Source organism: Bos indicus, chromosome 18 (assembly GCF_029378745.1).
Source record: "Bos indicus isolate NIAB-ARS_2022 breed Sahiwal x Tharparkar chromosome 18, NIAB-ARS_B.indTharparkar_mat_pri_1.0, whole genome shotgun sequence".
NCBI classification, from domain to species: domain Eukaryota; kingdom Metazoa; phylum Chordata; class Mammalia; order Artiodactyla; family Bovidae; genus Bos; species Bos indicus.
Window position 1 is genome coordinate 47,841,830 of NC_091777.1, and position 24,210 is coordinate 47,866,039.

At 42.4% G+C, this 24,210-nt stretch overlaps 1 protein-coding gene across 7 annotated transcripts in view; it reads left to right on the forward strand.

The window, feature by feature from the left end:
- Positions 1–14,532, forward strand: part of LOC109572363 (zinc finger protein 383) — a 43,429-nt gene extending 28,897 nt beyond the window's left edge. For 2 of the 7 annotated variants that reach the window (XM_019979111.2, XM_019979110.2), the window contains exons 4-6: positions 2,007–2,133; positions 3,598–3,693; positions 5,419–7,157. In XM_019979111.2, the coding sequence (XP_019834670.2) occupies positions 2,007–2,133; positions 3,598–3,693; positions 5,419–6,386 (1,191 nt within the window). In that variant the 3' untranslated portion in view covers positions 6,387–7,157. Of the gene's footprint in view, positions 1–2,006; positions 2,134–3,597; positions 3,694–5,418; positions 7,158–14,010 lie in introns of those variants that run through there. The other 5 variants (XM_019979114.2, XM_019979113.2, XM_019979115.2 and 2 more) reach the window with 5 other exon arrangements.
- Positions 14,533–24,210: the final 9,678 nt, after the last annotated feature.

The following is a 24,210-nucleotide window of genomic DNA, read 5'->3' on the forward strand; positions in this document are numbered from 1 at the left end:
ACTGGGTATTTAACCTAAATGAGAAATAATTTGTGAACAGAAACAACAAACAACTCACCTCTCAAAAAAAAAAAAAAAATCTGTATGGAATACAGGAGATAACTATTTCAGAGAAGAAGAAGGCAGTTCAAAGAAGGATTTCTGGGTTTTTTACCCAGAATCACCTGTTTTTTAGTGCTTTAGCTTTGCGCGAAGGACTGTGTAGTCTGGCTTGACACTATGCTTGCCCCTGTGTGCTCCCATCATCCCCACCTCATGAGTTAATAGCCCTTTGCAAATCCTCTTTTCCTTATTCTTTATTTGGCAGGCTTAACATTTAGGCCAAAAATGGACCAGAGACCAGGCTGCTGCGGTGTGACACTCTTCTGTTGTCTGATCCTTGCACCATCCTTGATTTCCCCTCATAGCCATTCTGTGTCTTCTCTTTATGCTCTGAACAAACCCCTCCCTAGGAAAGAACCCGTGTTTCCCCATAATGATAGCCACTATTCTGACTTTTCATACTGTAGATTAGTATGATTTTGAACTTTTAAAATAGAAGCTGGATACATACAGTACTCTTCTGTGCCTGTCTTTTCTCAATGTTTGTTGTGAGATTGATCTGTGTTATTTCATGCATATATAGTTTATTTTCGTTTCTTGTAGAGCAGTAATTTCCAAAGCTTTTTGGTATCAGGACTCCTTTACAGTTTTGAAAGTGGCTTTTGTTATGTGGGTTATCAATATTATCAGATCAGAAGTTCAAACTAACAAAACTTTAAAGTATTTATTAATCCATTCAAAAATTAATCCATTATAGTTAATATCACATTTTTTTTAAAAACCTTATTTTCCAGACCAAAAAAAATTGAAAGAATGGAAATGTTTTGTATTTTTGCTAACATCTTTAATGTCTGCCTTAATAGAAAACAGCTGTAATCTTGTATCTGCTTCCTCAGTTTCTTTGTTGCAAGATTGCACATCATGTAGCCTCTGAAAACTTCGTCTCTTTAACTGTAAGAGAATGATAGTGGATAAGCCTAATAATATCTTAGAATTATTATTGAAAATAATATTAACTGTACAGACACCACTGACAAGAGCTCGGCGATCCTCATGGGTCCCTGAACCACACTTTGGGAACTGCTACTGAATATTAATCCTTCATGCGACTGTACCAAGAGTTTGTATATCTTTCTACTGTGGATGTGTGAGTGGGGATTCGGAGTCCAAAATAAACGTTGTTAGTATATAATCATCAGAGGGAGGTTTCCTAGATAACATGTCTCATTAACCAGAGTCCTTATTTTAGATCTCTGACTTGCTCCTTCCCACACGACTGTCCACTCCTTTTTCTTGCCAGCTGGAACTCCCTACTTTCCTCTGTTCACATTTTAACCATCCCACAAGGCTAGTACCTGGCTTTCTCCAGGGTACCTGCCCTCATGGCCCCAGTCTACCCTAGATTCTTTCTCCAGACCCTTCCCTGAGTAAATCTCAAAACTGAGATTTGTTGTGTGGATAGCACCTCTGGAATTATATAGCCTTTCATGTGCTCTGGTTGAAATTGACTCTTTTACCAGAGAAACTTTAAGGGCTGAAGAGTTTTGTTTTTTCTTTTTGTTAAATCTGCCTCTTGTATCTTTTCCGTGTTCTATATAAGCAGTCCCCAATCTTTTTGGCACCAGAGACCTGTTTCATGGAAGACAGTTTTTCCATGGACCGGTGCAGTGTAGGGGTGGGGGATGATTTTAAGATGGTTCAAGCAACATTACATTTATTGTACTTTATTTCTATAATTACTACATCAGCTCCACCTCAGATAATCAGGCATTAGATCCTAGAGGTTGGGGCCCCCTATTCTACATAATACAAACAGATGCATAGTTGTGTACCTAAGTGAGCCTGATTCAGGACCCTGGAGACTGCCAGGACCACATATAGATGTCAGAATTCATTGGTGCTCATCAGCTGCATTCCTCTGTGAGAATAGGTAAACCTGAGGATAACCATGTTTGTTCTTTTAGGAGCTAGTGACATTCAAGGATGTGGCTGTCGACTTTACCGAGGAGGAGTGGCAGCATCTGGACCCTTCTCAGAGGCACCTGTACCGAGAAGTGATGTTGGAGAACTTTGGGAATCTCATCTCCTTGGGTGAGAATCACATCTTCTAGAACCCACCTGATCTCCTGCTGGTTCAGTTGTATGGAATAAATTCTGAGGGGATTTGCATTTAGTGGTCCACATATTCCTGATCCCTTATGGTGGTGGGTATCAGATTTGAGAAAGCATAAAGATACCTGGGATGAAGGTGAGAGATGCCAGTTCCTATCCAAATTAAAGGAGACTAAAGAGATAAGACAGCACTTCCCTGGTGGCTGAGATGGTAAAGAATCTGCCTGCAGTGCAGGAGACCTGGGTTTGATACCTGGATATTGAATTTGGGCACAGAATCATTACTGCCTGTTCAACCCCTTGAGAATTATTACTGTTGTATATTGCAAATAGGGCTTCCCACATGGCGCTAGTGGTAAAGAACCTACCTGCCAATGCAGGAGATGTAAGAGATGCAGTTTCGATTGCTGGGTCGGGAAGATCTCCTGGAGGAGGGCATAATCCCATGGACAGAGGAGCTTGACGGGCTATGGTTCCATAGGGTTGCAAAGAGTTGGACACAACTGAAGCAAGTTAGCACACACACAAATTGCAAATAGGCCTTTTCGCTGAAGTTCCCTGGAACTCCTAGAACAATTTTTTTATTTTGAGAAGCAAAATATATATTTATTTGTTTATTTGTGTGTTTCTGTGTATGCTGCTGCTAAGTCACTTCAGTCATGTCCGACTCTGTGTGACCCCATAGACGGCAGCCCACCAGGCTCCCCTGTCCCTGGGATTCTCCAGGCAAGAACACTGGAGTGGGTTGCCATTTCCTTCTCCAATGCATGAAAGTGAAAAGTGAAAGTGATGTCGCTCAGTTGTGTCCGACCCTCAGCGACCCCATGGACTGCAGCCTTCCAGGCTCCTCCATCCATGGGATTTTCCAGGCAAGAGTACTGGAGTGGGGTGCCATTGCCTTCTCTGGTTTTTGTGTATATATATTTATATATGTGTGTGTGTGTATGTATATATACATATGGGATTTCCAGGTGGCTCAGTGATAAAGAATCTGCCAGCCAGTGCAGGAGCCACAAGAGACTCAGGTTCGATCCCTGGGTCAGGAAGAACCCCGGAGAAGGGCATGGCACCCAGCTCTAATATTCTCCCTGGGAAAATTCAGTGGAGAGAGGAGCCTAGTGGGATACAGTCCATGAGGTCACAAAGAGTTGGCCATGTCTGAGCCACTGAGTTTGCATGCCTGTGTGTGTGTGTGTGTGTGTGTATATATATATATATGTATATGTGTGTGTATATATATATATGTATACATGTGTATATATATATATATATATATATATATAATATACATAAATATAAAATGTAGTTTTGATGCCTAACAGTTTTATTCACCTTTCCCAATGTTGTATTCACCTTTTACGAATACCAGAAGATAAGATTTGACTTGTGGGAGGGTCCTTGTCCATACCACATTGCCCTAATCAACATGTCTTTTCTCTCAAGCAGGGCATCTGCTGTCTGAACCAGAAATGATTTTCCATTTTGAACAAGAAGATGATGTGTGGATGGAAGAAACAATACCAAGAAGCTCTTATTCAGGTGAGTACCAGTCAGCCAGGAGAAAATGCCATTAATAATCCTATGAATCCACGAAGGGGTGGGTAGCAACTTTAAAAACATGTATTATTTGACTTTTTATGCCAATAATTTAATTGAAAATATTAAATATTTACTTGATTGGAGGTAAAAATAAATAAATAAATTTATTTATTTATTAAAGTGGTAATAATAAATAAAGTGGAGGTAAAAATAAATAAATACATAAATATATATATATTTATTTATTAAAAAATATATATACTTTAAGCATTAAATGCCTAAACTCCAAAATGCCTTTGGAACCAAACTTACCATCTTGTTGGTTCCTCATTATAACTTTTGACAGAGACTTCCCTGGTGGTCCAGTGGCTAAGACTTTGTGCTCTCAGTGCAGGGGTGGGGGCCAGGTCTAGTCCCTGGTTGGGGAACTGGATCCCACATGCCGCAACTAGGAGTTCACATGCCATAACTAAGGCCTGTTGCAAATAAATAAATATATTAACAAAAAATACTTTTGACAGATGTTCACTCCATATTTGTATGAAAGTTCTATTTTTAACTTTTTGATAACTATGCTTTGACAGCATTAACCCCTTTGTAGCTCATGGAATTTGACTTGGTGTTTCTAGTAACATTTAATTTCTTTAACTAAGGAAAAGCTCTGACAAACCTAGACAGTGTATTAAAAAGCAAAGATATCACTTTGCTGACAAAGGTGCCTATAGTCAAAGCTATGGTTTTTCCAGTAATCATATGTAGATGTGAGAGTTGGACCATTAAGAAGGCTGAGTGCTGAAGAATTGATGCTTTCGAATTGTGCTGGAGAAGACTCTTGAAAGTCCCTTGGACAGCAAGGAGATCAATCAGTTCTAAAGGAAATCAACCCTGAATATTCATGGGAAGGTTGATGGTGAAGCTGAAGCTCCAATACTTTGGCCACCTGATGTGAAGAGCTGACTCATTAGAAAAGACCCTGAGGCTGGAGAAGATTGAGGGCAAGAGGAGAAGGGGGTGATAGAGGATGAAATGGTTGGATGGCTCAATGTACATGAGTTTGAGCAAACTGTGGGAGATGGTGAAGGCCAGGGAAGCCTGGCATATTGCCAGTCATGGGGTCACAAAGAGCTGGACCCAACTTAGTGACTGAAGAGCAACTACTAAGGAAAAGGTTCTCAATGATCTTCCCCATACCTTTGAAGCAGAAATGGAAGGTGTAAAGTAAGAAAGACAGAGATCAGCAGCAGCACTTCTTTATTCAGTGAAGTTTCTCTGCCTGACCACTACTGTCTGAGAGTGTTCAGGAGCACCGTGCAGCCTTAGACAAAACCACCGCTCACTTTCTTTTTTTTTTCCTTAATATATATATTTTATTTGTTATCTATTTATTGGCTGTGTGGGATCTTTGTTGCTATACACCGGCTTTCTCTAGTTGTGGCAGGTGAGGGCTACTCTGCAGTAGTGGTGTACAAGCTTCTCACTGCAGTTGCTTCTCTTGTTGCAGAGCCCAGGCTCTAGGCATGCAGGTCAGTAGTTGCAGCTTGCCAGCTCTAGAGTATGGGCTCAGTAGTTGTGGTGCAAGGGCGTAGTTGCTCTGCAGCACGTGGGATCTTCCCAGACCAGGGATCAAACCCATGTTCCCTACACTGCAGGGTGAATTCTTAACCACTGGACCACCAGGGAAGCCCCCCCATGCTCACTTTCATCATCTAATTTCCTTTGTCCCAGGAGTCAGGGATGAGAATGATGGGATCCTGTCTTGGCCAGTATCTCCAGGAGAAAAACTCTATAACTGTCCCCAGCATGGCCAAGACTTCAGCCAGCTCAGAAACCTAATTCACCAGCAAACCCATATTGGAGAGAAGCCTTCTCCATATGCCATGTGTGGAAAAGCCTTCAGTGAAAGGACAGCAGACCTTAACCTTCCTGTGCTGCTCCCAGGAGATGAGCCCTACCGATGTATGGAGTATTCTGGAGTCTTCCACTCAGGATCTGCTCTGAGAAGGCACAAGAAGGAGCACATGGGAAAGAAACCTCATACGTGTGAGGAATGTGGGAAGGACTTCAGCCGGAGCTCCAATTTGTCCATCCATCGGCGAGTGCACACAGGTGAGAAGCCCTATAGATGCAGTGTATGCGGAAAGGACTTCAGCCGCAGCTCCAACCTCTCCATCCACCAGCGCATCCACACAGGTGAGAAACCCTTCAGCTGCCACGAGTGTGGAAAGGACTTCAGCCGCAGGGCAGCCCTGCAGATCCACCAGAGTGTCCACACAGGAAGGAAGCCCCACGCTTGTGAGGTATGTGACAGGCGGTTCACCTCGCGCTCTGCGCTGGCTCGACACCAGCAGGGCCATGCAGGAGACAAGGCCTATCTGTGCGACACCTGCGGCCGGGGCTTCAGCCAGAGAGCCAACCTCTACCTGCACCAGCGTGTTCACACGGGAGAGAGGCCGTTCCGGTGCGAGGCCTGTGGGAAGTGCTTCAGCTGGAGCAAGGACCTGGGTATCCACCGGAGAGTCCACACGGGTGAGCGGCCCTACAGATGTGCGGCTTGTGGCAGGGACTTCAGGCATCACTCAGCCCTCAAGAGGCACCAGAGGGTGCACACAGGGGAGAAGCCCTACCCGTGTGCTATATGTGGGAAGGGCTTCAGTCAGAGAGTCCACCTGCAGATGCATCAGAAGGTGCACTGACGGGAGAGGCTTCCAGGATTGGGCTCTGCACACGCAGGTGTCTTCCATGGGCAGGGCCAATGCCAGGGCGTAAGTGCTGAGGTGCACAGCATGGAGCAGGCTTAATGATGTATGGCATTTGTTAGTATTTATACTGAAAAGAAGGGGCTTCCCAGGTGGCTCAGTGGTAAAGAATCTGCCTGCCAGTGCAGGAGACACGGAAGACTCGGGTTCGTTCCCTGGGTTGGGAAGATCCCCTGGAGTAGGCAATGGCAACCCACTCTAGTATTCTTGCCTAGACAATCCTATGGACAGAGGAGCCTGGCGGGCTATGACTCGCTAAAGTTGGACACGACTGAGTGACTGAGCATGCTCTCATATATAAAAGAGGACACATCAACAGCACTTAGATAGATGGAGAAATATTGAAAGAACACCTCCAGCCCTCCCAGAAGATCTCTGTGTGTTCCTTTCCACTCACTGCCCCACAAAGGGAATCACTATCCTGACTTCTAAAACTATAGATTGATTTTGCAAGTTCTAGAATATCATATAATTGGAAGTACACAATATGTAATCTTTCATATAGGACTTGATTCACTCAGTGTTTGCATCCCTGTTGTTGCATGTATTTAGAAGTTCATCTATATTATTACCGAGTAGTATTCCATTATATGAATGAACCATGGTTTGTCTATTCACCTGTTGATGGACATTTACATTTGGACTATTTCTAGGTTTTCCAGGTTTTGACTGTTATGAATAAAGCTGCTGTGAGCATTTGGGTACATATCATTGTGTGGACATAAACTTTAATTCCTCCTGGGTATATACTTAGGAATAGAATTGATGGGTATTTTAAAACTTTTAAAAGACTGGGCTTAGAAAATTTCAAACAAATACAGAAGTAGAACAGTAACAAATACTCATGTCCCCATCATCTAGCTTCAGTAATCAAGTCCTGATGAATTTTGTTTCCTCTCTTCCACCCTGAAGTAGTTTACAAGCAAATCCTATTCCAGGATATTTTGTCATCTTTATATCTTCAAAAAATAAATACTTGTTTAAATTTTTTTCCAAAGACTCACTCTATGTAAAACTTTTTTTAAATTAAGGTAAAATTCAAACAAGAAAAAAGTCACCATTTTAACCATTTCAAAGTATATTATTCAATAATTTTTAATACATTCACAGGGTTGTATAACCATCACCACTATCTGATTCCAGAATATTTTCATCAGGCCAAAAAGAAACCCGGTTACTATTAAGCAGTCATTCTTCATGCTCCCCTTCCCCCCGCATCTGGCAACCACTAATCTACTTTCTGTTTCTATAGATTTGCCTGTTTTGGGCATTTCATATAAAAGGAATCAGACAATATGTGCCCTTTTATGTCTTGGCTTCTTTCATTTTATTAGAATAATGTTTTCAAGGTTCATTTATATTGCAACATATATTACTCCTTCATTCCTTTTTATGGCAAAACAATATTTCATTGTATGAATATACAATATTTTAAGATCTATTCTTTTTTTTTGTTTTACTTGACTGCACTGGGTCTCAGTTGTGGTACTCAGGATCTTCAGTCTTCCTTGTAGCATGTGGGATCTTTAGTTGTGGCATGCAGTATCTTTAGGAGAAAACCACTTCGTGTTGTATAATGTTCATTTTTTGTTTTTGATAATTGTACTATGGTTATTTCTGATGCTAACATTTAGGGAAAGATGCCAACACACAGAAACTCTCTGTACTATTTTTGCAACATCCAGGGTACCTTGTAGTAAAAGCTTGAATACTGGACTTCCCTGATGGACCAGTGGTTAAGAATCCACCTGCCAATGCAGGGGACATGGGTTCACTTCCTGGTCTGGGAAGATTCCACAGGCTGTGGGACAACTAAGACTGTGCCACAGCTATAGAGCCCTCACGCTAGAGCCTGTGCTCTGCAACAAGAGAAGCTACCACAATGAGAAGCCCGTACCCCACAACCAGGGGGTAGGTCCTGGTTGCTGCAACTAGAGACAGCCTGCATGCAGCATCAAAGACCCAGCACAGCCAAAAAATAAATAAAGGTTCTATAAAAATTTTTTTAAATTGGTTACTTATAGAACCAAGGGGTAGAGGTAGTAAAGCAAATAGGGCAGACTATTAGAATGAGCCTAATTACACAGAGATGTGAGAGGTTATTACTTCTTTAAAAGCAGTCAGCAAAATAACTTGGAAATAAAAAATGATATCACTGAAATAAAAACAGTATAGTAAGTGGGCTGGATGGAACAGTGAACAGTTTAAGTTGAACTTGTTGAACAAGAAGATAGATCTGAGGAATTTGCTGGATACAGTGGAAATGGCAAGTATGAAACAACAGCTGAAGGTCACGGAGGAATCCGAAGATCTACTGTATTCTCATCTCACAGAAGTTCTAGAAGAAAAGAACAGCCAACAAGAAGGGGAGGAAAACATAGTCTGTTTTTTGCATTGCAGACAAATGGTCCAAGGGGCCACAAACAGTCCTGAGTGTCATGTGTTGGCAGCTGTGGTAGAAATAGACACCTTCATCGGTGGCTTCTGGGATAGGATGTTTACAGACAGTCTCAGTGCCCATTAAAAGTTGAAACTCACAGGCTCTTTGGTGAGTATTTCCAACCTAGAACTTAGTCACACATCACATAAATGAACAAAGGTAAACATTTTTTAAATGCTCAGTACAGCGTTGCAATGAAAACAAAGCATTGAAAATAATTTAAATATCCACCAGTACAGGAGTGGATAGATAATGGCTCATTTTTACTATGAAACAGTATGAGGCTTAAAACAAAACCAGAAATATCTGTAATATTTTTGTGTATCAAGATGGGAAAATTCCCAAGAGATAATGTTAACTAATCAAACTAGGTATAAAACAGTATATATAATTTATGTACATAAAATTAAACTACCTATTCTATAAATGTTGTATACTATTAAGTAAGATTATTAACATTTCAGTTCAGTTGGTTAGTCATGTCCAACTCTTTGTGACCCCATGGACTTCAGCATGCCAGGCTTCCTTGTCTATCACCAACTCCCAGAGACAGCCTACTCAAACTCATGTTCATTGCATCAGTAATGCCATCCAACCATCTCATTCTCTGTCATCCCCTTCTCCTGCCTTCAATCTTGCCCAGCATCAGGGTCTTTTCCAATGAGTCAGTTCTCATCAGGTGGCCAAAGTATTGGAGTTTCAGCTTCAGCATCTGTCCTTCCAATGAATATTCAGGATTGATTTCCTTTAGGATGGGCTGGTTGGATCTCCTTGCAGTCCAAGGGACTCTCAAGAGCCTTCTCCAACACCACAGTTCAAAAGCATCAATTCTTCGGGGCTCATCTTTCTTTATAGTCCAAGTCTCACGTCCATACATGACTACTGGAAAAACCATAGCTTTAACTAGACAGACCTTTATTGGTAAAGTAATGTCTCTGCTTTTTAATATGCCATCTAGATTGGTTATAGCTTTTCTTCCAAGGAGCAAGTGTCTTTTAATTTCATGGCTGCAGTCACCATCTGCAGTGATTTTGGAGCCCCCCAAAATAAAGTCTGTCACTGTTCCCATTGTTTCCCCATCTATTTGCCATGAAGTGATAGAACCAGATGCCATGATCTTAGTTTTCTGAATGTTGAGTTTTAAGCCTACTTTTTCACTCTCTTTCACTTTCATCAAGGGGCTGCTTAGTTCTTCTTTGCTTTCTGCTGTGTGGTGTCATCTGCATATCTGAGGTTATTGATCTTTCTTCCAGCAGTCTTGATTCCAGCTTGTGCTTCATCCAGCCTGACATTTCACATGATGTACTCTGCATATAAGTTAAATAAGCAGGGTGACAATATACAGCCATGATGTACTCCTTTCCTGATTTGGAACCAGTCTGTTGTATTAGCATATACACACTATTATTTATAAAATAGATAGCCAAGAAGGACCTACTGTATAACAGAGAATATACTCTTTTGTAATCACCTATAAGGGAAAAGAATCTGAGAAAGAATACATATAATGCAAATATATATTTATAACTGAGTCACTGTGCTGTACACTTGAAATATGACATTGTAAATCAACTATGTGTGCAGGCTCAGTTGCTCAGTCTTGTCCGACTCTTTTGCAACCCCATGGACTGTAGCCCATCAGGCTCCTCTGTCCATGGGAAAATCAAATATGCTTCATTAAAAAAAACAAAAATAAGACCAACACTAAAAAATGTACACACAAGTAACAATTACTTAGAAAATGTAATAAATAATCACAGTATAAGTCATTATAAAGCTAAGTAAAAACTTAGAATAGGTCTGAGATTAGGTCTTAAAATACAGCCTCAGAATAGGTCTTAAAAAAAAATTATGGAAGATCTATTTGAATAAAAGTTTAAGATTTTACTGAAAGACATAAAAGGTCTGAATGAAAGGAAACAAATACCATAGTTCCTGATAGGTGAATTTAATGTTAAAAGTGTCTGTTCTTTCTAAAATAATCTATAAATTCTAGGCCATTTCAATCAGAATCCCAGCATCATTACTTCAGTGGAATTTGACTAGCTCATTCCGATACTCATTTGGAAGACAAAATGGGCTTGCAGAGCCAGAAAAATTTTGGAAGATAATTATATAATGGAAGGACTTGCCCTACCAGAAGTCAGATTGTCTGCAGAACTTCACAGTGGTATTGGAACATTAACAAACATGGGAAAGGGAAAAGGTGACTCTAGTAAATGGTGTTTGGACAATTGTTTATCCATGTGGGAAAAAAATAGTTACACCTCTACCTGTGCTCAGTCACTTCAGTCATGTCCGATTCTTTGTGATGCTACGGACTGTAGATCACCAGGCTCTACTGACCATGGGATTCTTCATGCAAGAATACTGGAGTAGGTTGCCATTTCCTTCTCCAGGGGAATCTTCCCAACTCAAGGATCAAACCCTCAAGAATCAAACCCCCCTCTCCTGCATTGGCAGGTGGATTCTTTACCGCTAGCGCGGGTCACTCACAGCAGAGGTCTAGCCTCCAGGCTTCCAATTGGCTCATTTGTTGTTGAGAGGCCCTGCCTTCATTTGTTGTTGAGAGGCCCTGCCCTACCCAGTCATTTACTGTCCATTGGTACCTCCCACCAGGCCTCCCCTTGGGCCCTGCTGCAGACCAGACAAAACATATGCCCACAAAATCTTGCACATGAATTGTGGATATGTTTTTATTTCTCCTGAGTATATACCTAAAAGAGGAATTGCTGGGCCACTGTTACTTCTTGAGGCATCTGTTTTCTGGGGTGAGCAGTTTGGTTTTAGCACCTTGGAAGGCACTGAGGTGGATAAACTGGAATGTGGGTCTCACAGTCCTTGTCACTAGGAGGGATGTGGCCTGCATTTCATCTTACATATGTGGAAGGGGCACTGTGAAGTCAAAGGGAAAGTGTTAGTCACTTGGTGGTGTCTTGACTCTTTTCGACCCTGTAGACTGTAGCCCGCCAGGCTCCTCTGTCCATGGGATTCTCTAGGCAAGAATACTGGAGTGGGTTGCCATTTCCTTTTCCAGGGTATCTTCCTGACCCAGAGATCGAACCAGGGTCTCCTGCATTGCAGGAGGATTCTTTACCATCTGAGCCACCAGGGAAGATGTATATAAGGATAAACCTAAGGAAGTTTATTGATTGATTTTGAAACTCTACACAACAATTGTAAAGGAGATAAAAATGTATGGATTAAAATAGAACAAAAGCATATTCTAGTTAAAATCCTGTTTTCCCCATCTTCTGGTGTGGGGTTCTGTACTGAAGAACGGCAAGGTTTTTACCCCTATTTTCTGCATAATACTATACTATAATAATATTATTTGGGGAACAGTCTCCTAGTGGAAGAATGGGGTTCTAGACTCAGTGGGTAGGGATTAAATCAAGGGGCCCGATGGGTCTCTGGGGAGGCCAAAAAAAAAAATGCAGGAAGGCCAACGTCCACTTTGAAATGAAAAATTTTAAATACCCACACAAAGAGGAGTTTACTGAAATGAAACCTGTCGGTTGTTGTTGCCTAAAATGCAGCGTTGTGCTCAGACCTGAGGTGAACTGTGGAACATTGAAATGGCTGTCACTTGAATTAAATGCAGTGTCTGCTGCCAGCCCACTCTGTAGTAATTGCTGGTTGAAAATGTGCAACCTGCCCCTGGGTTCGGTTTTGCAAAGGGGCCCTTCACTGAAAGCATCTGTTTGATCTCTTGCATTAATATCTCCACTGTCCTTTCCTTCATTTTATTACTTCTGATTTATTAGCCCATTGATGAGACCGGCTGTATGCAAAATCGAGTCTCATTGTTAACAGGGTCTTAGCACTTGGAAAATGCTGGAGGGTCTCCAGCGTCAAATGTAAATTTCAGAGAAGGAGCAACCAACAGCGTGAAGGGTTGACTGTCAAATCAGACTTGGGTGCCCAGCACAAGAATTCTGGTGCAGAGATCCACAGATTTTGTTAACGTTTATAGGCACATACCGTCCCAAAGAAAAAAGAAATGCAAGAAGGCAGAGTGGCTGTCTAAGGAGGCCTTTCAAATAGCTGAGAAAAGAAGAGAAGTGAAAGGCAAAGGAGAAAGGGAAAGACATATCCAACTGAATGTAGAGTTCCAGAGAATAGTGAGGAAAGATAAGAAAGCCTTCTTATGTGAACAATGCGAAGAAATAGAGGGAAACAATAGAATGAGAAAGACTAGAGGTCTGTTTAAGAAAATTGGAGATACCAAGAGAACATTTCATGCAAGGATGGGCACAATAAAGGACAGAAACAGTATGGACCTAACAGAAACAGAAAACATTAAGAAGAGGTGTCAGGGATACACAGAAGAACTATACAAAAATGGTCTTAATGACCCAGGTCACCATGATGGTGTGGTCACTCACCTAAGCCAGACATCCTGGAGTGTGAAGTCAAGTGTGCCTTAGGAAGTATTACTATGAACAAAGCTAGATGGAATTCCAGCTGAACTATTTAAAATCCTAAAAGCTGTTGCCGTTAAAGTTCTGTACTCAACATGTCAGCAAATTTGGAAAACAGCAGTGGCCACAGGACTGGAAAAGGTCAGTTTTCATTCCAGTCCCAAAGTAGGGCAATGCCAAAGAATGTTCGAACTACGGTAGAAGTGTGCTCATTTCACATGCTAGCAAGGTAATGCTCAAAGTCCTCCAAGCTAGGCTTCAGCAGTACATGAACTGAGAACTTCCAGATGTACAAGCTGGGTTTAAAAAAGGCAGAGGACCCAGAGACCAAATTGCCAACATTCATTGGATCGTAGAGAAAGCAAGGGAATTCCAGAAAAACATCTACTTCTGCTTCATTGACTATGCTAAAGCCTTTGACTGTGTGGATTACAACAAACTGGAAAATTCTTAAAGAGATGGGTATACCAGACCACCTTATCTGTCTCCTGAGAAACCTGTAAGCTGGTCAAGAAGCAACCGTTAGAACTGGGCATGGAACAACAGGCTGATTCACAATTGGGAAAGGAGTACTGCAAGGCTGCCTGCCGTCCATGGAGTGGCAAGGAGTCGAACAGTGTCAGCGAAACCTCCCCTCCCTTGCACTTGGGTTGACTAAGAGCGATGTCTATACTTGAAGGTATCTGCTTTCTTGCAGCCTTTGTGTTGCCTGGAAACCGTGTCCGAGCAATAACAGTTGATCGTGTTTCCCATTGGCTACCGTTCCCTGAAGCCCTCCCTCACAAGGTGCCAGACGAGAGCAGGGCCAATCCTGGCTGACTGCGCTAAATGTGAGTTGGAAGCGGTGGGTAATCCTGGCTAGAGGCTACGGAACGTGGGAGGAAGGAGGCTTGGCGGGCAGGGGGAGCGTCCTCAGGGTCCTTCTGGGAAGTCGGCTCTCGCGGGGGAACTGGGGACTCTGGCTGGGAACACTATTTACCACGTAGTGGTAAATTCCGAGCTATCTCCAAGCCCTTCCCGTTTCAAACTGTACTTGGTGGGCGCCCAAGCCCTTTGGACAGATCCACGTGGTTTCCTCGCTTCCAACTCGCCGGGACTCGGGATTAAAAGTAAAATCGGGAGGTTTTTCAGCTCACTTGAGTAAAGTACGCTTTTGTTTTTCCGCAGGTGTCTTCTCTGGCAGAACGCCCTGGGAGGGGGTGATGGTGGTGGCAGGGGTTTGGGTGGGGTGGGGGAGTGGGAGGGTTAGCCGACGGGTTCAGGTTTATTAAATAAAATAAATGCCTAATTAAGAGTGTGTTAGTACTCTGTGTATGTAGCTCCTCAACCTTTAAACAATCCTATTCTTGCTAGTTATATTATTTAGTGGGATATCTTCTAATAATTAATAATCATTTGGAATGATGTTGTTGTTGATAAGACAAATTTTTAGTTTTGGTTGTCCTAACAAGTTCTTAGGTTTCATAAAACCTTGCTTACTTTGAGAAGTTGCTGTGAAAGTCACAGCAAGTTACTTTGAATGTTTTTTCTTTTAAAGGATAATACATTTCTGATTTTGGTATCTTATTATTAGTAATGATACCCAATTTCTTTAAAATTTTATTTTTTTGGCAGATGTATAGAGAATGGCTTTTGTGAAAGGTACAGTCAGATAAGGACATTTGAGGATTTTTTTTGTTGTTTAAAAAATGTAATCCTGTAAAAAACAAGGTCCTACTGTATAGCACAGGGAACTGTATTCAATATCCTGAGATAAACCATAGTAGAGAAGAATATAAAGAATGTGTGTATATGTATATATATATATATATATATATATATATATATATATATGTTTAGGTCCCTCGTGCTTCAAACTAAACTTACTTGGTGGGTGCCCAAACCCTTTGGACAGGTCCACGTGGTCTCCTAGCTTCCAACTTGCAGCGGCTTGGTATTAAAAGTAAAAACAGGAAGTTTGCAGCCCATTTGGGTAAAGCACCCTTTTGTTTTTCTGCAGTGTTAGTGTTAGTTGCTCAGTCGTTTCTGACTCTTTGTGACCCCCTGCACTGTAGCCTGCCAGGCTCCTCAGTCCATGGTGTTCTCTAGGCAAGAATACTGGAGTGGGTAGCCATTCCCTTCTCCAGGGGATCTTCCTAACCCAGGGATCGAACTCAGGTCTCCTAAATTGCAGGCAGGATTCTTTTACTGTCAGAGCCACCAGGAAAGCTGGTGTGTATGTGTGTGTGTATATATATATACACAACATAATCACTTTGCTGTAGAACAGAAATCAACACAACATTATAAATCAACTATACTGCAATAAAAAATGCATCCCTGGTTTTGATTCTTTTAATAATGGTAATAAAGCTCTTTTAAGACATTACTTGATAGATCCCTTATTTTCATGGGATTTATTTCATACACTTGGATGAGCGACCTCATGTGAGTTTTAAGTCCCTATCTTCATAAAGTATAAAGATTTGGGGGCTTTATATTTTTTTTTTTTTTTAATTTTTTTTTTATTTTATTATTTTTTTTTCTCTAATTTTATTTTATTTTTAAACTTTACATAATTGTATTAGTTTTGCCAAATATCAAAATGAATCCGCCACAGGTATACATGTGTTCCCCATCCCGAACCCTCCTCCCTCCTCCCTCCCCATACCATCCCTCTGGGGGGGGGCTTTATAAAGTAGCCCTTACCCTCTTTACAGGCCTTGTCCTTAATTCTCAGCATCCCTCGGTTCCTGACACTGTACCTAAAATTAAATGGAGTTTTTGTTAGTTATGTGAGAGTTGTAGAAATATCTAGCACTAAACCACTGTCTCTCCCTGGTATTTCTCCACATACTGAATCCATTACTCAAATGGGTGTCCCTTTCCTGGATCTCTGGAAATCGTAATTGGACAGCCTTCTGACCTCCTTGCTGAGTTATTGTTCTTTTTCTCTCTTCTCTTGTCCAAACTTGAGTTAGTGACCTCAGCTCCTTTATGACCAGCCTTTCGATGCCTTTGGCTCCCTCTAACTCAGGAGTCCTTATTCCCAGTTCCATGAGCCAACTCTGGATTCCTACTTATCCCAAGTTCCATGAACCAAGTTTTAGAGGACCATGAGAAAACCCCATCTTAATGTTCATCTATGACGAACCTAGACAGAGTATTAAGAAGCAGAGACTTTACTTAGCTAACAAAGGTCCATCTAGCCAAAGCTATGGTTTTTCGAGCAGTCATGTATGGACCTGAGAGTTGGACCATAAAGAAGATTGAGTGCAGAAGAATTGATGCTTTTGAACTGTGGTGTTGGAGAAGACTCTTGAGAGTCCCTTGGACTGTAAGGAGATCAAACCAGTCAATCCTAAAGGAAATCAATCTTGAGTATTCATTGCAAAGACTGATGCTGAAGCTGAAGCTTGAATACTTTGGCCACCTGATGTGAAGACCTAACTCATTTGAAAAGACCCTGATGCTGGGAAAGATTGAAGGCAACCGGAGAAGGGGATGACAGAGGATAAAATGGTTGGATGGCATCATCGAGAAAATGGACATGAGTTTCAGCAAACTCCAGGAGATGGTGATGGTGGGAAGCCTGGCATGCTGCAGTCCATAGGGTTGCAAAGAGTCAGACACAACTGAGCGACTGAACAACAACTGAAATGGAGTGTCCTTTCCATCCTGAATGTAGGCCATCTGGGTATGGGGCTTTGTTAGCAGTGGAATCAATAGCAGTTTTCATGTCATGGTACAACATCTGCACATAGGCTTGATGGTTGTCCCTGCTTCCCAATGATGGTTCCCTATGACAGCCTGCCACTCAGTGTTGTTCAGTTGCTAAGTTGTGTCCAACTCTTTGTGACCCCATGGACTGCAACATGCCAGTCTTCCTGCCCTCCACTATCTCCCTGAGTTTGCTCAAATTCATGTCCATTGAGTTGGTGATGCCATCCAACCACCACCCTCTATCGCTCCCTTCTCCTTTTGCCTTCAATCTTGCCCAGCATCAGGGTCTTTTCCAATGAGTTGGCTCTTCACATCAGGTGGCCAGAGCATTGGAGCTTTAGATTCAGCATCAGTTCAGTTTAGTTGCTCAGTCATTCAGCTTCAGCATCAGTCCTTACAATGAATATTCAGGACTGATTTCCTTTAGGATTGACTGGTTGGATCTCCTTGCAGTCCAAGGGACTCTCAAGAGTCTTCTCCAACACCACAGTTCAAAAGCATCAGTTCTTTCGTGCTCAGCCTTCTTTATGGTCTAATTCTCACATCCATACATGACTACTGGAAAAACCATAGCTTTGATTATATGGATGTTGGCAAAGTGATGTCCCTGCTTTTTAATACATTATCTAGGTTTGTCATAGCTTTCCTTTCAAGGAACAAGCATCTCTTAATTTCATGGCTGCAGTTACCATCTGCAGTGATTTTGGAGCCCAAGAAAATCTGTCACTGTTTCCACTTTTCCCCCTTCTATTTGCCGTGAAGTAATGGGACCAGATGCCATGATCTTAGCTTTTTGAATGTTGAGTTTTAAGTCAGCTTTTTCACTCAGTGTTGTTGCTCATGTGTTAAAATGTTAAAGTGGCTGGTCCAGGGACTATGTTGCATAAGAAATTTCACCCAAATTTGTGCCACAAGCAAAATATTTTGCTCATGGGTTTTGTAGGGATAAAGAATTAAGACAAGACACAAGCGTGGCCAACTTTTCTCAGTTCCACAATTTTTGTGGCCCTCTCAGCAAGGAAGACTCAACAGCTAGCAGCTGGAACAATCTGGATATTCATTCCCTCATATCTGGTGCCTGGGCTGGAGTGTTTGGAAGCCTGGGCTCAGCTGGGACTGTCCCACTGGAGTGCCTATGTGTGACTTTTCCCTATGGCCTTGGCATCCCCAGAGCCTGGCAGTCTCAGGGTAGTCAGACTTATTACATGGCATAGGGTTTCAAAGGTGAGTGTTGCAGTGATTGATCAGGGTGGAAGCTGCATGGTCTTTTATGAAAGCCTTGTAAGTTACATAGAATCACTGCTGTACTCTGTTAGTTTCAAACAACAAATCCACCCAGGATCAAAGAGACAGGTTGTGGACCCTATCTCTTAATGGAAGGAGTGTCAAGAAATGTGCAGCCATTAAAAAGAAACACTGCTAAAGTTATAAGTCTTTTAATATATCCCCCCCAAAAATTGTGATAGATGCATTTCTATGTAGTTGCTTGAAATCCTACGAATTTCATGTCATGCATTTTATAACATTATTCTGAGAAGGATTCAAGGACTTTCTCAGATGTCAAAAGGAGTGCTCAGACATAGAAGGGGCTCAGACTTCTTCCCTGGGGTGCACAGTTTCTTCCCTGGTTTGTTGGTCAGGGCAGGACTTTAAAAAAAAAAATTTATTTGACTACGCTGGGTCTTAGTTGTGGCATGTGGGATATATAACCAGGGATGGAACCCTGGTCCCCTCCATTGGGAGTGCAGAGTCTTAGCCAGTGGACCACCAGGGAAGTCCCCAGGACTCATTTGCCTTGGACCCAGCAGTGTTTAGAAATTGGTCTGTGATCTTTTTTTTTTTTTTTTTGGTCTAATTTCCTTCTTTTTTTTCACACCTCAATAGAGATTAGGAGGTTCTTTTCCAGCCCTGTTCTTCTGTCTTGGATACATTTGAAGGCAAGCTTCCTTCTAAGCTAGTCTTTGGACTCATTTTTCTTGTTTTGTCAAATGGCATTTTCATCCTCATATTATGTTACATGGTTTCTTCTTTGACCATTCACCACTTTAAAAGTACATTTAGTTTCTTGAGTTTTCACTTTCTTATTTTTCTTCTGTCATGTCTAGCTCACAGAGCAACCATCAACCAAAAAGAATAACTTGAGAGATGTGGAGAAATACTTTCTTTGCACTTATCACCAAATGATGTTGATTTTCACTTATTGAGCATTAGGCACAGGCCTGGGAGGCCAATGGCCTCATTTAAATCCCAAATCCAGTCTTTATTACCTGTCTGACCTTGAACCTATCAATGAACCTCTCTGTGGCTTTAATTCATCGTGGGAGAAACGGTAGCATCCAGAGGTTGCTGACTGCCAGGTTTACAGTAACGACCCAGGAGAAGTGCCTGGCCTTCATCTGTTCCTTTACTGCTCCAACCTTTATCCTGTTCATTGAAGAATGCTGTTATGAACACTTCCTGGAGATGTGGCTGGCATTTTATTCTCCATACAGTTTACAGAAAAGCTTCTTCACATTTTCAGTTTTTTTCCCCTGCTTTCTGTCATTCCTAAACCACTTCACTCAACCTGGTGTAATAGTTTTTTTTTTTTTTTTTTACTATTTATTTATTTGACTGTGTCGGATCCTAGCTGTGGCATGCACGATCTTCATTGCGTCATGAGGGATCTTTCACTGAAGTGCACAGACTCTCCAGTAGTGGCACACGGGCTCCGGGCTTAGTTGCTCCACGGCCTGTGGGATCTTAGTTCCCTGACCTGAGATTGAACCCATGTCCCCTGCATTGCAAAGCTGATTCTTAACCACTGGACCACCAGGAAAGTCCCTGGTGTGATCTTAATTGTGTGTGTTTGCACAGATTCAGTTTTGGCTTATGTGTCTCTTCCAAGCCTGATGCCCACCCCTGACTTCTACCAGTGGAGTTTCTCAAGACCTACTTCCAAGTTGATCCGTAGAGTCTCCTACCCACCTCCGCCCACCAACAGTAACTTAATTGCTTAAACATTTCATGGTGGACATCTCTTCCTGAATTTGTATTAAATTATATTGGGTTATTGTTCTCTGTGTATCTGTGCTGTGCTATATTTCATGGAGGAAGGTAGGCCTGGTAAGAATTTGCCTTTTGCTCCTGAAGGAGGCTCATGAGTTGCTGTTGAACAGAGGGCAGAGACTGGACAGTTGTTACTTAAATTTTCCCCTCAGAAGGCCAAGGCTGAACCTTTTCAAGCAAATCTTGGTTTTTTATTCTTTTGGGTCGGAATTTTGGATGCATCTTTCTAGAGGTTAAAGAGGTAAGTCTAAGCTTTCAACATTCACCCTGAGAAAGCCCTGGGAAGTGACTTGAACCAAGTTTGGAGCAGCAAAACTGGATAGTAGGAAAGTAAATATAACAGAGAAGGGAAAGAGAAAAGACCCTCCGAAATCAAGGCAAAAGAGGTAGTTAAGAATCTGCCTGCCAATGCAGGGGACACTGGTTCTATCCCCAATCTGGGAAGATTCCACATTCCTTGGAGCAGCAAAGCTCATGAGCCACAACTACTGAGCCCTCTTGCCTAGAGCTAATACTGCATAACAAGAGAAGCCACCACAAGGAGAAGCCAAGCACCACAAGGAAGACACAGCGCAGCCAAAAATAAGTAAATGCATAAAAGAAATCAAGGCAAAAGTTCCAAAGTGTCTCTTTCTCCATGTAATTGCTAGAATGTGGATTACCTTCTCCCTTCCCCCTTCTCTCGCCCCAAAAGACAAGAGGCCACAGATTGCAATACCAGTGAGGGACAGAGGAGCTCTGGGCATGAGAATTTTATCCCTCATTCAAATGCACACCCAGATACATGTGTGTCACCTCCTGATGTTACCCCACGGGATAAGTGCTTCTCCAGACCTAGCTATATTTGGGTTGAGACATCCAGTCTGTGTGGTACCTGATGGAACGGAGGGTGTTGCCTGCCACCCTGTGGCTGCAGGTGATACAACAGAGGTGTGGGCGGCTGTCTGATTCCTATTCTTGCCTCTGGACTTGAGTTCCCACATGTGTGGATTTAAGCACTGTTTTTCTGAGGAGAGGATGCTGCTCATTTTCTTCATCTCCTCTTGCGGAGCTGTTTCCTGTGTTTATTGAATCTTCATATGTGCCCTCACTTGCTAATGTTATCCATACTGCCTTCTGTCTATGTATAGGATGGGAAAGGCTCCACACTTGACTCTGGTTTTTCATCCAATGTTAACTCCTGAATATACCCTCCAGGGGTATATGTTGTCTTCCTTCCACAACTAGCATGATCTTCGTGTATCCACCTCTCCAAGGACTATTTCTTTAAAGTGATTTTGTGCACGAACTCCACATTCTTCCTGTCTTCTGCATCCCCATAAGCACCTCCCCCTGCCCTCATCTATTTGCTTCTTCCCTCTCTCATATCCTATTTTGTTGGTTTTCTGATCTGAAAGTTGACCGCTAGCGTCTTGGTTTTCTGCCTTAATTTCTAAGTCATAGATTACTTTCGGGCTAAAAAGTTTACCTCTAACCACTGTTTCAGTCATCATCATTCATTGGAAATTAAATTTGTAATAATTTGACTCATCAGTGATTTTTTTTAGTATTTATTTATTTGGCTGCATCAGATCTTAGTTGCGGCATGATGGATCTTTCATTGCAGTGCTAGGACTCTGGTTGTTCCACTCGGGCTCAATAGTTTCAGCACTCTGGCTTAGTTGCTCCATGCCATGTGCGATCTTAGTTCCCTGACCAGGGATCAAACTGGCATTACAAGGTGGATTCTTAGCCAGGGGACAACCAGGGAAGTCCTTCATCAGTGATTTAGACTAGCCCTTCCTCCCCAGTTCTGGAGTTTTGTTCTTCCCTTTTGTGATCATTTTTATCCAAACTTTTGACCTTACTGAAAGTAGAACTTAAGTTTTTGCCTTTTTTAATTGGCACTGAGGTAACCTCATTCCACAGGTTTCAATCTGAAGTATTTCACTATTGTTTCTTCCAATGATTTTGTAGATTGCAGGTCAGTTTCTCATTTGACTCATCAGTAACAGGGTAGTTTGTATAGCTTTTCGTTTCAAAGAATATTTTTTCACTTTTTCCCTTTTTAACTGACTTTTATCTGATGTTAATTTTAACCTGTTATGTTCCCTAAATAGGCATAACTAGAATTTTTTCCCATTGTTTATAATTTAAAGGGATTTTCATATGTCTGAGCCTCAGAACCCAGAGAGGACTGTGGGAAATAGAATTCCTCAAAGCATAGAGATTAAATCTCAAAGCTCTGAGATTTATTAAGTAAACTCAGGTCCAGAGTTAAAGGGTTTTGTACCCCCAATTCCAATGTGTGGGGATTTTTTTCCCTCCACATATCCAAGCCATTCTGAGACACCAGATAAATATCCTACAAGTCAACTCAATTCTGACACTGTCTACCCAGAGATAGCATCAGATTCCACAGGTTATGGGCTCAGTCCTACAAGACTGTTCCCCACTCCCTCCACCCAAGATACCAGTCATAAGTCCAGGTTTTCACCTGGGCTTCTAACCAACAGGCTATAGATTGGAGGCCCCGAAGGCCCCCTCCTTGTTTAATTTGTTGGAATGGCAAAGAGAATGTCATTTTACTTACTAGAGAACCAGTTTATCATAAAAGATTACAACTCAGTAACAGCCAGATGGAAGAGATGCATAGGCCAAGGTATGGGGAAGGGGTGCAGAGCTTTCATGTTCTCGGAACACGTGCTTCTCCTGAATCTCTACCAACTGGAAACCCCATCGTTTGCAGATTTTGTTGTTATTGTTTAGTCACTAAGTCATGTCTGATTCTCTTGAGACTCATGGACTGTAGCCTGCCTGGCACCTCTGTCCATGGGATTTCCCAGGCAAGAATACTGGCGTGGGTTGCCATTTCCTTCTCCAGTGGGTCTTCCCAACCCAGGGATTGAACCCAGGTTTCCCGCATTGCGGGCAGATGCTTTACCATCTGAGCCACCAGGGAAGCCCTTATAAGGATCTGGATTATCTCAGGATCCCATCTCCACAGCTCCCCTTCCCCTTCTAGCCCTTCTCTGACATTTTTCAGTCCCTCCATTTCATTTGTGCTCCTCTCTGTGCCACGCCTAACTTTGAGGCCCCTGGAGTTCTTTTACAAGCATTCTACATTTATCGACATGAAATCCTTGGGGAGGGCTGTCAAGAACTGGAATAGGGTGCTGGGCTGATCCTCCATTCTGAATTCCTATGCACTGGGGGAGGCTGATATTAACATGCAAGCCTTGTTTTTTTACTTCTTCAGACAAAGGGATACTGAAGAAGATTCTGAAGTAGAGTGTTAAGATTTAAGAGTAATCTTTGAATATTTGCACCATGATGGTCTAGAAAGTCCCTTTAGGGTGGTACTTTGAGTGGAATGGTTATTAGGAAATTGTGGATGTTAAGGAAGTCAGGAAAGAAACAATTTAGGGTAAGAAGGGTAGAGCAGAGTGACCCTAAATTCCTAAGACTCACTGTTCTGGAGTGTGTCCTAAAGGACTGGCTACTTAATGCCCAGAAGTCAAGCCCTCACCTCTGCTCAAAACTATAGGCCAGTAGGTGCTAATGAAGTTCACTGAGCGTCAGCTCTATTTATGCCTTTCCTTAATGTGGGAATTTTGAGTACAGAATTAAAGGAAGCACCAAAACCAGTCAGTAAACAAGACAAATATTTTACTGTGTTATCTTAAAAATGATGATGAAGAAAATCCACCCGCCCCTCCCCTCCAACTATGATGAACAAAACTGTCAAACTATGCCTCCTCTTCACCCCTCTCCCCCTCACCATCACTACCACCACCACCAGCTCGGAGGTATCTGTCCCAGGGATTTCTGGATCGAGCTCTTTGCCCAAATTCAGACTCTTCACTTCTCAAAATCTCGGGCACACTAGACCAGAGCCACTCCCACTGCCATTCTGTGAGCTGGCCCAAACCAATCCTGCTCTCTCCAAAAACAGCCCTGTCTATAGCGGCGCACCCTCCCACCGCCGGGGCCGCAAAGCCGGTGTAGCTCCTATCTGAGAGTCCCAATAGAGTATCACCCCGCAGCCCTATCCCCCAAGTACTTTACTCCGAGCCGCTCCCACACCCACTCGGCTCAGGCCCAGCCCGTGACTACCCTGGTTTCAGCTCCAGGAAGCGGACACCGGCAGAAGCTTGAGTGGGGGAAC